Genomic DNA, 12,363 nt, shown 5'->3' on the forward strand with positions numbered 1-12,363 from the left:
CAAAAATTTCACTATTGTAAAATTATGTAAAACTTTTTAAGGCTTTTTTAAATTTTGGGATTACAACTAACAATTGGAAGTATATAGCTTCATTTGTATTTAATTATGTATTCTATGTACAGAAAAGTACATATGCAGTAATTTTGCATGACTTCTTAATTATAAAGACAGTTTATTCATTATTTGTACTGCTTCATGGTATCTTTATAGATCAATAGAATACCTTTCCAGATTGACATTTAATGTTTTAAATCATGAATATTCACACTCCATTCAAATTTATAGCTTTTATTTTCCACTATCCAATCCAGTATCTTGATTTTACATTATTAGCAAGTTTTAATAGTTAAATGTTTTGTCATTTTAAATTTGTAATTTTTTCCCCAGAATTTGTTTTTAGAGAAATATGCTAAGACTCAAAAATACAGCTTACGCTGATTTCTTTCATTTTTAGGTGGTTGAACAGGGTATGTTTGTGAAACACTGCAAAGTAGAAGTATATCTCACAGAATTGAAGCTGTGTGAAAATGGAAATATGAACAATGTTGTAACTCGAAGATTTAGCAAAGCTGACACAATAGGTAATTCAAGATCCAGCTTCTGAACCATTAATGTAGATATGTAGTTATAATTCACCTTGATAAATGCTACTCCACAAGAATAATAACCATTTTAACCATTTTATTCATAAACATTACAGATTCTTAACTTTGATGCCATGTATTAGCTTAGAGCTTAATTACCTATTGGTTACTATTTTCCATTTATTAAATGAGTTTAATGTTTGTACCATGTTGCTTTAAAAGGCAAATATTGAGCCAGTGCGGTAGCTCACGCCTGTAATCAGACTTGTTTTCTAAAAATCAAAGTCTTAAAATTATACTCTTAAGTATCAGTAGATCTTATTTTATATATTTAAAATATATAGTTATTAAAACCATTTAAATCTAAAATAAATAATATATTGGTTAAAATAAATTATTTGGGGGCCAGGGAGCATAGCCTAGTGGTAGAGTGCTTGTCTAGCATGCACAAAACCCTGGGTTCTATTCCTTGTTAGCACATACAAAGAAAAAGCTGGAAGTGGGATTGTGGTTCAAGTGGTAGAGTGCTAGCCTTGAGTAAGCCCAAGGATATTGCCCAGAGCCTGAGTTCAAGCCCCAGGACTGGCAAAATAATTTGGGTTACATATTGCAGTATTTTTATAAAACACTGCTCAAGAACGTAAGGTTTTTTTATAAAACAAGAATAATGGAAATAACATTAATCTTGGAAAATACTAATGGTCAGTAGTAAAGGAGAGCTGCACTGCAGAATTTAGCATGGAAAAGAGGTTCTCAAATTTATGAATCACCCTTGAGACTGTATCTGAGCCAAAGAGTTGGAGCAAAGTCAAGACACTAGCTCAATAAAATAAAATAAATCACATAGCAAAACTGGGTTGGAGATGTAGCTCAAGCTGTAGCTGGCTTCCCTCGTGTGGCACTATCGTTCAATCCCCAAAAAAAGAATGAAAAAGGAATTTCCATGTACATTTGCTGTTATTATATATTATATATAAATAGTTTTATGTTTATAGAAAAAATATCTGAAAGACAAATATTGAAATGTAAACAGATTATCTCTTGGTAGATAATTTATATTGTCAATTTTTCCTGTATTTCTGCCTTCAACAAAACATATTTCTGCAGCCGGGAAAATTGTAATCAGTTTTCGCTTCCTCCTGTGCCTTCTTTTTTAGGTATATCACTTTCTTTCTCTGAATGCTATTTACATGGTATGTCCATCTGGGAAGCATCACAATAGATTACTGATAAATTGGTTTTTTTACTTTAATAAAACAAAAAAACACAACCTTGCCAAGATAGAAACCCATACTGTTTTATGTAATTATTTACATACTCTGGCTAATTCAGTTTAAATTTCGATATATACTGAGATTTAATGTTCATTTAATGCTCTAATTAATTGGTTACAAGATTATTTACAGAACATTAGATGTTAAGTAGTATATAAACATTGGGCTAGATTCATAGAGAATAAGTATACCTTTTAAAATTTCTTCAGAGAACATATTTAATATTTTACTAATATTTTTCTCTAATCAGCTTAGTCTATATTCACATGTTGTAAAATATTTAGTTTACTTGTATCTAGCAATAGTTACTTGAAACTTAATTGCATCTGTGGTCTCAAAGCCAGTCTTGTATTAATACGTGATTGTATTTTGAACATAAAAAAATTTTCATTAAAAAATCCCATCGAACATGTCATTTTCCTTTTCACTGTGTTCATACAGTCTATTAGCTATTCATATTAAACTTTATTTACAATTTATTTAGCTATTCATGTTGTAAATTGTTATTTCCTAATACAGATTCTTAAACAGGTTATAGTCTAAATAAAAATGTTTTCCATCTATACCCTTATACTTTATTTCAAAATCCTATATATTTCAAAATATGTTATGTGTCAAAAGTAAAAATCAATCCTGTATAACCAATTATATTTTGGTTTTGTGGTTAAACGTTTTTACCTTTTAAGCTCTTAAATTACTTATTTCATCTTTCAGAGTTATAATTTTCTACTTAAAAACATACCTAGTTGAAAAATTTTATTCTTTCCACATCCTTGGGTATTTCTTCATCTATTCTTGGTATTCCTAGTGTAAATTTACAGTTTTTACTTAGCTGTATCTTTAGCTCTTTGTGATATTTAAAATTTTTTATTTACTATCTTTCCTTCTTCAATCTCAGATACAATTGAAAAGGAAATAAGAAAAATCTTCAATATTCCAGATGAAAAGGAGACCAGATTGTGGAACAAATATATGAGTAATACATTTGAACCACTGAATAAACCAGACAGCACTATCCAAGATGCTGGCCTATACCAAGGACAGGTATTGTTGAATAACAATGTTTATTTTTTGCATAGTGTGCTTGAAGCTTGTTGGATTCACAAACTTAAATGAATACTTGCATTGCTTCCTCTTCCTAACTCATCTTCTTTTTCCCTACTGATCAATACTGTAACTTCTGATTCTGTGATTGAGCTTAGTAATAATCTACATAAGGATTAAGAAGAAACTTTTTAGTTTAAGAAAAATATAATTTTTTAAGATAGCTTACTAGACTTCCTAAGAAGGATCAAATAGAAAACATTTTTGTCTGTAAGCCATAAAGTTATGGTTGCAGCTATAACTCTGCCATTGTAGTAGTGTGGAAGCAGTCATAGAGCAGATGTAAATTAGTGGTATGGATGTGTTATAATCAAACCATTCTTATTAAGAAAGTACAATAAGTGGACAATGGCTTGCTAACTCGTATTAGCAAGTATTAGCCCACATTTTAATCTTTGTGTTAGAATAAAAAAAATGATATATTGAAAGACAAAGCTGTTTAGTTACAGTAACAAACTGATTCCACTTCTAGATGTGCTGTAATCTGTTGTGTTCCCAGCCCTTGTCTTTGTACCCTTTTAGCTAATCCTGCTACTTCCCAATTTTATCTGCCTATTCAGTCTTACTTGTACCAGAATATTTCTTCTAAAATGTAAACCTGTGTATTTCTTTTCATAAGCCTTTCCCACCTATAAAATTTCAGTAATTTAACTGAAGAAAGACATGTGCCAACATCTGTAAATTACCATTGTGTTAAGATTTACCTTCTCGCACTAAAAAAGTGAATAGGATGTAGTTCTCAACACCAGCCTATTCCATACTTACACATACATTGTTCATCTGTCTGCCCCATGGATCCTTCTTCCTTCCTATAATCATCCAGCAAAAAATTCCTTTTAACCATTCAGATATTTAAACTGTTCATTCCGATATTATCATATCACATAGGCATAACAGATCTGATCATTCTTCATATTCCAATCCAAATGTCACATCATCTTTTCTGCATTCATATATCTCTCAATAACCATTGGCTTTTTTCAGTTTAAAGAATATTTTTTCCCTTAATTTCCATGATTTGTAAATGTAGCTTTTGTATATTATACATAGACAATGAGATTCTTTGGGTAGAGTTTGGGTTTTTTGTGTGTTATTTTTAAAATTTTTAATTCTTCACAGCAACTGGTGTCAGTATGTGGATTTTTTTTGGGGGGATGGGGGGTCATGGGGCTTGAACTGTGGGTCTGGGTGCTGTCTCTGAGCTCTTCAGCTCAAGGCTACTGCCCTACCCCTTGAGCCTCAGCCACACTTCCCGTTTTCTAGTGGTTAATTAGAGGTAAGAGTCTCACGGTCTTTTGTGCCTGGGCTGGCTTTCAGCCGTGATCCTCAGATCTTAGCCTCCTGAGTAGCTAGGATTATAAGTATGAGCCACAAAACACAGCTTGTGGATGTTTTTATTCTATTCTAGTTTATTTCAAAAATTTGCTGATAACATCAATAATATAATACTAAGGTATAGAAAACTGAGAAAAACTTAAGTTGGCTGTAAATGCTTACTATATGTCAAATATTATACTAGGCTATTAAGAAACAATGATATTTGAACATTATTTTAACCATTATGTACTTAGGTGAAATCTTACCAAGTCCCACATACATTACAGTTTAAAGAAAACATAGCCTAGCGACCGATGGCTTATCCTTGTAATCCTAGCTGTTCTGAAGGCTGATATCTAGAGGATCAAAGTTTCTAGTTCAGGCAGAAAAGTCTTGAAGACTCCATCTAAAAGTAAACAGCAAATGATGATGTGGTAGAATACCAGCTGTGAGCAAGAAAGTCAAGTAAGAGCTCAAGACTTTGTGTTCAAGCGCTGGTATTGGCACCAAAAGGAAAAAAATTGATACAATCATTTCTTTAAATGTTCTTAGTGTTTCTATGAAATGGAGATCACATTTCCAATATCTGTTGTTTATATGAGAAATACTCTAAAAGACATTTATCTTTCAGGATAGGAATGTTTTACAAGAATATGCTTTCAATTTTCCAGATTTTAGAGTAGTTTTTTTTTTTCTTATTTTTTGGTGCTGGGGCTGGGGCTTAAACATAGGGCCTATATGCTGCCCCTTGCCTTTTTTGTTGCTCAAGGCCCCTGCTTTACCACTTGAGCGATCTCTGTGTTTCTGGCATTCTGGTTGTTTATTTGGAGTAAGAATCTCACAGCTGTACCAGGCTGACTCTGAACCATGATCTTCGGGTCTCAGACTCCTGAGTAGCTGAGATTACAGAGGAGAGCAATTGGCTAGAATAGTTATTGTTTTTACTATAATTAATTACTGTGGCTTTTTCCCCCTCTTAATAAAACAAATAATACCTTTATCAGAAAGTCAGATAAAGGTATATTACTAAAAACTTGGTATCTTAATCCTAATTTTTTTTTTTTTTTGGTGGGTCTTGGGGCTTGAACTCGGCCTGGGCACTGTCCCTGAGCTCTTCAGCTCAAGGCTACCACCCTACCCTTGAGCCAAGCCCTACTTCCCATTTTGTAGAGTTTAATTGGAAATAAGAGTCTCAGGTCCTTTTGTGCCAGGGTTGGCTTTGAACCTTGATTCTCAGATCTCAGCCTCCTGAGTAGCTAGGATTACAAGAGTGATCCTAGCTGTGTTTTTGTTTGTTTGTTTGTTTTTAAAGGACAGATACTATCAGAAATTAAAGTGATATGGCCAAACTATACGAAGTGCCTAAATGAAATTTTCTGTTTCTAAAGTCTGTTTTACAGTTTATATAATGTCCTAAATGTTTATATATATATCTGTATAGAATTTATATATCACTGTAGCTGCAAATTGCAGGAGAAAAAAACCTTCAAAAGTTATGTTACGGAGCGCGGGAGTTTGGCCTAGTGGTTATAGTGCTTGCCTAGCATGCACGAAGACCCGGGTTCGATTCCTTGGTACCACATATATAGAAAAAGCCAGAAGTGGTGCTGAGGCTCAAGTGGTAGAGTTCTAGCCTTGAGAAAGTCCAAGGACAGTGTTCAGGCCCTGAGCTCAAGCCCAGGACTGGCAAAAAAAAAAAAAAAAGATGTTACTAAGTAAATTCTAATTTTTAAATCTTAAAAAATTATAAAACTATATTGGAGCGATGAAAAAATTGAGATGGTTGTTAATTATCTCTGGTAGATGAGAAGGGCACCACATGATTTCAGTTTTCTGAATGTATGAAATGCTAGGGGTTTTTTTTTGTGTGTGTGTGACAGCTTTTAATATTTTTAATTTCCATGGTTTCTCAATAAGTCTCCATGAACTTTTTGGGTCAGTATTTCATTATTCATTGCATATATTCTGAAACATGTATTCTGTAGCTAGTTTCAGAATACCAGTTACATATGTCCTGGACACACAAAAGCCTAGTGCCTAGAGAAGGTAGAACAAATTGCACACAATTACAAATATAAAACAAGAGTTAATGAAACTGAACATATAGAATGTATGTGCATTTGTATCACATTGTATTTTTTTCAGGTAATATAACTTATATGATATTTCTCTGATGGAAATCTAAATGTTGATATTACTATTTTCCTTTACTAATTTAATTATTTTAGGCTGAAATATATAAGAAAGCTTTAGGGATGGCTTTGCTTTGGTCTATATAGTTTCCACTTACTATAAGCTATTTTTAATCAACTTTCATATTTTTGATTGGCATCAATGCATATAGTGTACTTTGATTAGACCTCACTTTTTTTTTTTTTTTTTTTGCCAGCCCTGGGCTTGAGCTCAGGGCCTGAGCACTGTCTTTAGACTTTCTCAAGGCTAGAGCTCTACCACTTGAGCCTGAGCACCACTTCGGGTGCTATGTATGTGGTACCAAGGAATCGAACCCAGGTCATCGTGCATGTACTCTACCACTAGGCCAAACTCCTGGCCCAGACCTCACTTCTGTCATAATCGCTTATCCCTTCTACCTACTTCCAAAGCCAATCTCAACAGTCTTCAGTGTTCCATTTTCACATAGGTATAAAAGCCTTTTGGCTATATTCACTCTCCTTTGTCTTTACCATTCTCTCTCTACCTTTCATGAGTACCCCACCCTAGACAGGATATTTTTCACCTTCCTGTCTCATATTTGGTAAAGAGTACATTATATTCATCAGATTGACCTCTCGCTTACTCTTACTTTCCCCATTTCCCTATTATTCAACAGCTTCCAGTGAGTTTTGCTGTTTTCATCCCAAAATACAATCTGTTCTTACATTGTTCACCCCCTCTATTACAGGCATGCCCTCCTTCTCTCTCTCTCTCTCTCTCTCTCTGTCTCAATCTCTATCTGTATCTTTACTTAGTATGTCTTGCTTGAACAATACCCTCAGTCCCTAGAGATGATTTGTTTTTGTCTACCTCTGTGCCAAAGAAAATCTAATTCTCATAAATGTAACTCTTTATCAGTTATATATTATAAGATTCTGTTGTTTACATGGTGACAGATAAATGGGTACTAACTTCAAAGCCCCCAACTACATTATGTATAATATAAAATTTGGAATTAGCTGTACCAGTGTTACTTGCTTACACTCGCAAAATGGTAACCAACAATTAAGTATGTCTGATTGGCATCTGTTTGTATAGTCTTTGACATCAAGCTGCCAGTGCAAATGAAAGCATAAACTTCTCTGTGTAGGTATGCATATACACTTGCGCTGGTTCTAGGGCTTGGACTGAAGGCCTGTGCGCTGTCTCTGAACTTTTTTGCTCAAGGCTAGTGCTCTGCCACTTAAGCCACAGCTCCACTTCCAGTGTTTTGCTGGTTAATTGGAGATTAGATTCTCAGAAACTTTCCTGCCTACGCTGGCTTCCAACCCTATTTCTCAGATGAGGTGTGAGCCAGTGGCACCCAGCAGAAAGTGTATTAAAATTTAGGAATTATTCTGTTTATTTAGTTTAACCTTTTTGAAATTATAAAATGTATTATTCTCTTTAAACTTCTTTCCTTGGAAAATTCAAGTAGTTTTTTGTTTGTCCTAGGGCTTGAACTCAGGGTCTGGGCACTGTCCTTGGACACATTTTTGCTCAAGGCTACACTCTGCCACCTGAGCCACAGTACCACTTCCGATTTTTCTTTGTATGCAGTATCAAGGAATAGAAGAAACCAGGGCTTCATGTATGCTAGGCGCGTACTCTACCACTAGTCTATGCTCTGGATCCAGTTTTTGAGATGAGGTCTTATTAAGGTGCCCTGGCTGGCCTTGAATTTATACTCCTGTTCAGTTTCCTGGTTGTTAGGATTTCAGGCATATGGATCACACACCTATCTTTCCTTTTCGTCGTTAACTGCTACTTTTATTTATTTTTTTTGCTTCCCTTGCTCAGCTTTGGAACTAAAATGCAAATACTTCATTTTGTGTATTGTGTCCTTTAATCTTTTTGCTCATTAAGTGTATTTAGCTTATCGTCTAAAGCTATTTTGCAACTTCATAGTTAAGGGAAAACATCCTTTATTGTGTCATATTTACAGGTGTTAGTGATAGAACAAAAAAGTGAAGATGGAACATGGCCAAGGGGTCCTTCTACTCCTAAGTAAGTGCTCCGCTTCTTAATGGCTTGATGCATGATATTGAAGCCTTTACTTGCAAATAATGAAATCCAAAATGATAGAAAACTTTATTGCATGTTGGTAACAATGTATTCTGGATATTTTGTAGTTTGTTCTTGGAGAAGATGTCTGAATTTTCACTTGGATTAGTATGTTACAGTTTTTTAAAGTTGTGTTGTGCTGGTCCTGGGGTTTGAATTAAGGGGCTAGGCACTATCTCCTGTGCTTTTTAAAAAGCTCAAGACAAGAACTGTTCTACTTGAGCAACACCTCCACTTCCTTTTTGCTGCTTAATTGGAGATTAGAGTTCTTTGGACTTTCTTGTCTGGTCTAGCTTCTAACAAGATCCTCAGAGTAGCTAAGATTACAGATTAAGTCACCAGCACCCAAACAGTTTTTACATTTTTTATTTATATATATTTATTGATTTTTATCTATTCTATTCGTATTAAGAATTGTATAAATGTTATGTGAAAGTTGAATTATCTAAATAGTTAAATCATTGACCATTTCTTTTACTCTTTTGAAATATTTCTATGGCATTTAAAAAAAGTATCCTAACAAAATATTTGTGAAAATGAAGGTAATGTTTTTATTTGAGTAAATGCTTCAGAATATAAAAACACAAGTAGAATTTGTATCTTGAGTGCTACAGGTTGCTTTTATTCCTGAATGTGAGAGAAATTAAGTCTTTTAAATTACCAGATCCATACTGCATTGTCTAAACCAAAATGAGCAATTGTATTTCAATATTTACACTTTATAAGATTGTGAGAGGTAATATGGAATATGTACCTATTATTGTAATACTGCTTTGGAATCTTAATATTAGAATCAAACACATTAATTTTCATTCAGTTAAAAAATCTATGACAAATGAGATTGACAAATACTTCATTCATGAGTTCAAAATAGGATGCAACCAAATGAATTGTGAAAACAGTTTTAAATTTTCAGAGCTTTAGAATTTGATGAGAGATTATGAATCATTATGAAGTTCTTCAAATAAAATTTAATTGAATAATTTAGTAGGTAATAACAGATTAAAACCTACTTAATTTCAAAACTGAAATGTATATCTTCAGTAAGTGACTATTTTTAACATCTGGCATGAAGTTTTTTTTTTTTTTGCCAGTCCTGGGCTTAAGCTCAGGGCCTAAGGACTGTCCTTGGACTTTTCTCAAGGCTAGAACTCTACCACTTGAGCCTCAGCACCACTTCTGCCTTTTTCTAAGTGTGTGGTACCAAGGAATCAAACCTGGGTCTTCGTGCATGCTAGGCAAGCACTCTACCATTAGGCCAAACTCCTGGCCCTGGCATGAAGCTTTTTTTTTTTTGTAGTTTTATTTTATTGTAAGAAGATAACCCAGTTTGTGAATTATGTGGGTATGATTTTTTTTTTTTTTGCCAGTCCTGGGCCTTGAACTCAGGGCCTGGACACTACTGTCCTTGGGCTTTCTCAAGGCTAGAGCTTTACCACTTGAGCCACAGCACCATTTCTGGCTTTTTTTCTATGTACGTGGTATCGAGGAATTGAACCTGGGTCTTTGTGCATGCTAGGCAAGCACTCTATCGCTAGGCTAAACTCCTGGCACCATGGGTATGATTTTTGTTTGTTTGTTTTTTATGCCAGTCCTTGGGCTGAACTCAGGGCCTGAGCACTATCCTTGGGCTTTCTCAAAGCTAGAACTCTACCACTTGAGCCACAGTGCCACTTCCAGCTTTTTGTATGTATGTGGTACCAGGGACTAGAACCCAGGACTTCCTGCATGCTAGATACTGTACCACTAGGCCACACTCCTGGCCCTGTGAGTGTGTTTTTATTCTGTTTTACTTAGCTGGACAGGAAGGTGGAACTGAGTATTGCTAAAAAAAATACGGTCTGAATCATTGAAAATTGTAAATAGTTTCTTTGTGAATGTTTACTTTTTATTTTAACATCAAAACACTGAGCTTTTTTTCCTTATTTATGTTTAGGTTGCTACCTATGTCCTGTGTCTTTTAAGTAATTTTTTTTTTTTTTTTTTTTGCCAGTCCGGGGCTTGAGCTCAGGGCCTGAGCACTGTCCTTGGACTTTCTCAAGGCTAGAGCTCTACCACTTGAGCCTCAGCACCACTTCCGGCTTTTTTTTTTCCTATATGTGGTACCGAGGAATCGAACCCGGGTCTTCATGCATGCTAGGCAAGCACTTTAACCACTAGGCCAAACTCCCAGCCCCTTTAAGTAATTTTTGAAATCCCAGAGTTGATTGGATTAATATGAACTGTCAAGTTTTAAAGATTGGAAATCCTTTCTATCCAAAATTGCTGGTGTTCTCTCTTATATCTTGATATCTTGTACATACTTTTCTTTTTAGATAAGGTTTCACTGTTTTTCCTAGGGTATGTTGTATACTTGGGCTTGAGCATCACTCTGGCCTCGGCCTCCCAAGATGCTGAAACTACAGGCATACATACCTTAACCTAGCCCAGCATCATTTAAATTTACTGAGATAAAGTACTTGCTTTGTGTAAAATAAAATACTTTTATCTTCTGATACTAACACCCACTTAGAAATACTGATGAATGAAGGCATAGTGTTAAAGACACATACTACAATTAAGAATTCTAGTTGGGCTAGGAGTTTGGCCTAGTGGTGGAGTGCTTGCCTATCATGCATGAATACCTGGCTTCAATTCTTCCGGTACCACATATATCAAAAAAGCTGGAAGTGGTGCTGTTGCTCAAGTTGTTGTAAAGCTCTAGCCTCGAGAAAGTCCAAGAAAAAGAAGTAGTACTAGTAGTAGTAGTAGTAGTAGTAGTAGTATAATTATTCTAATCATCACTGTATCTGCCAGGATAAATAAGGATTCCCAAATACTGAAGCATGAAAAGTTAACTCTCCATTCAGTATAAAATGTGATGAATACTATACAGCAGTGTGACTCATTGTCAAATGATAGTGTACCAATATACAAAAAGTAATCTAACTATTTGCACGTGTATATGAAAAAACCATAGAAACAAAGAATAGCTGATAGCTGGTGCCAGTGACACACACCTATAATCCTAGGGGATTGAGATCTGATGATCATGGTTTAAAGACAGCCTGGGCAGGATAGACTTTGAGACTCTTACCTCCATATAGCCACCAGAAAGCTGAGAGTTTTAACTGTCTCAGGTCTAGCTTTGAGCAAAAAAGCTTAGGGATGGTGCTCGGGCCCTTGAGTTCAAGCCCCAGGACTTGCACTAATTAAACAAACAAAAGAAGCCTCAGATACTATATTACTGTTATAGTAAGATTTTAATAAATCGGCAAAAAGCTTGAATTTGACTGTGAGCTAAAGATTTCTTATCCTAGCTATATACTACTAGTAAATCATATAGAAAATAGTGTAAGAAAAATCAAGCTAATTATAAATGCTTAAAATCTTTATGGGGAAAATGCAGACTGTTTTAAAAGGCAAGACATGAATCATGATGTAGCATATATAACATAAATTGCAATGCTTTTTTTCTCATTCAGAATCCTATTCCCTTTTGTCTCCTACCAAAGACTTATAATTTGGTAACAGAAAGGAAAGTTACTACCTTTGAGTTCATTGAAATATTTCCTGGGCTTTCTCCCCAGAATTTCTGAGTTAATGAATCTGGGTATACTTGTGTTCTAGGAGCTTATTGTTGTTGCTGATGTTATATTGGTGTGAGGACTACATGTATAAAGTTGTGTAGGTAATCCTTGTGATACATACTGAGTCTTTATGTTGAGCCTAGGAATTTGAATTTTAGAGGTATTTCATGACAGGAAATGTAAGAGTACTAGTACAATAGACATGTGGAAACATGTTAGTATCTTGTCTGTCTTTTGTAATACCTTTTTTTTGGTTTG

General features: G+C 34.7%; 1 protein-coding gene across 4 annotated transcripts in view; it reads left to right on the forward strand.

Annotated features, from left to right (window-relative positions):
* Usp15 (ubiquitin specific peptidase 15) overlaps positions 1–12,363 on the forward strand; it is a 97,777-nt gene that overhangs the window by 29,013 nt on the left and 56,401 nt on the right. For 3 of the 4 annotated variants that reach the window (XM_090327835.1, XM_090327838.1, XM_090327841.1), the window contains exons 4-6: positions 455–581; positions 2,757–2,902; positions 8,418–8,479. In XM_090327835.1, the coding sequence (XP_090183961.1) occupies positions 455–581; positions 2,757–2,902; positions 8,418–8,479 (335 nt within the window). Of the gene's footprint in view, positions 1–454; positions 582–2,756; positions 2,903–8,417; positions 8,480–12,363 lie in introns of those variants that run through there. The other variant, XM_090327847.1, reaches the window with a different exon arrangement.

This window comes from Megascapheus bottae, chromosome 2 (assembly GCF_031878675.1).
Source record: "Megascapheus bottae isolate mThoBot1 chromosome 2, mThoBot2.hap1, whole genome shotgun sequence".
NCBI lineage: Eukaryota > Metazoa > Chordata > Mammalia > Rodentia > Geomyidae > Megascapheus > Megascapheus bottae.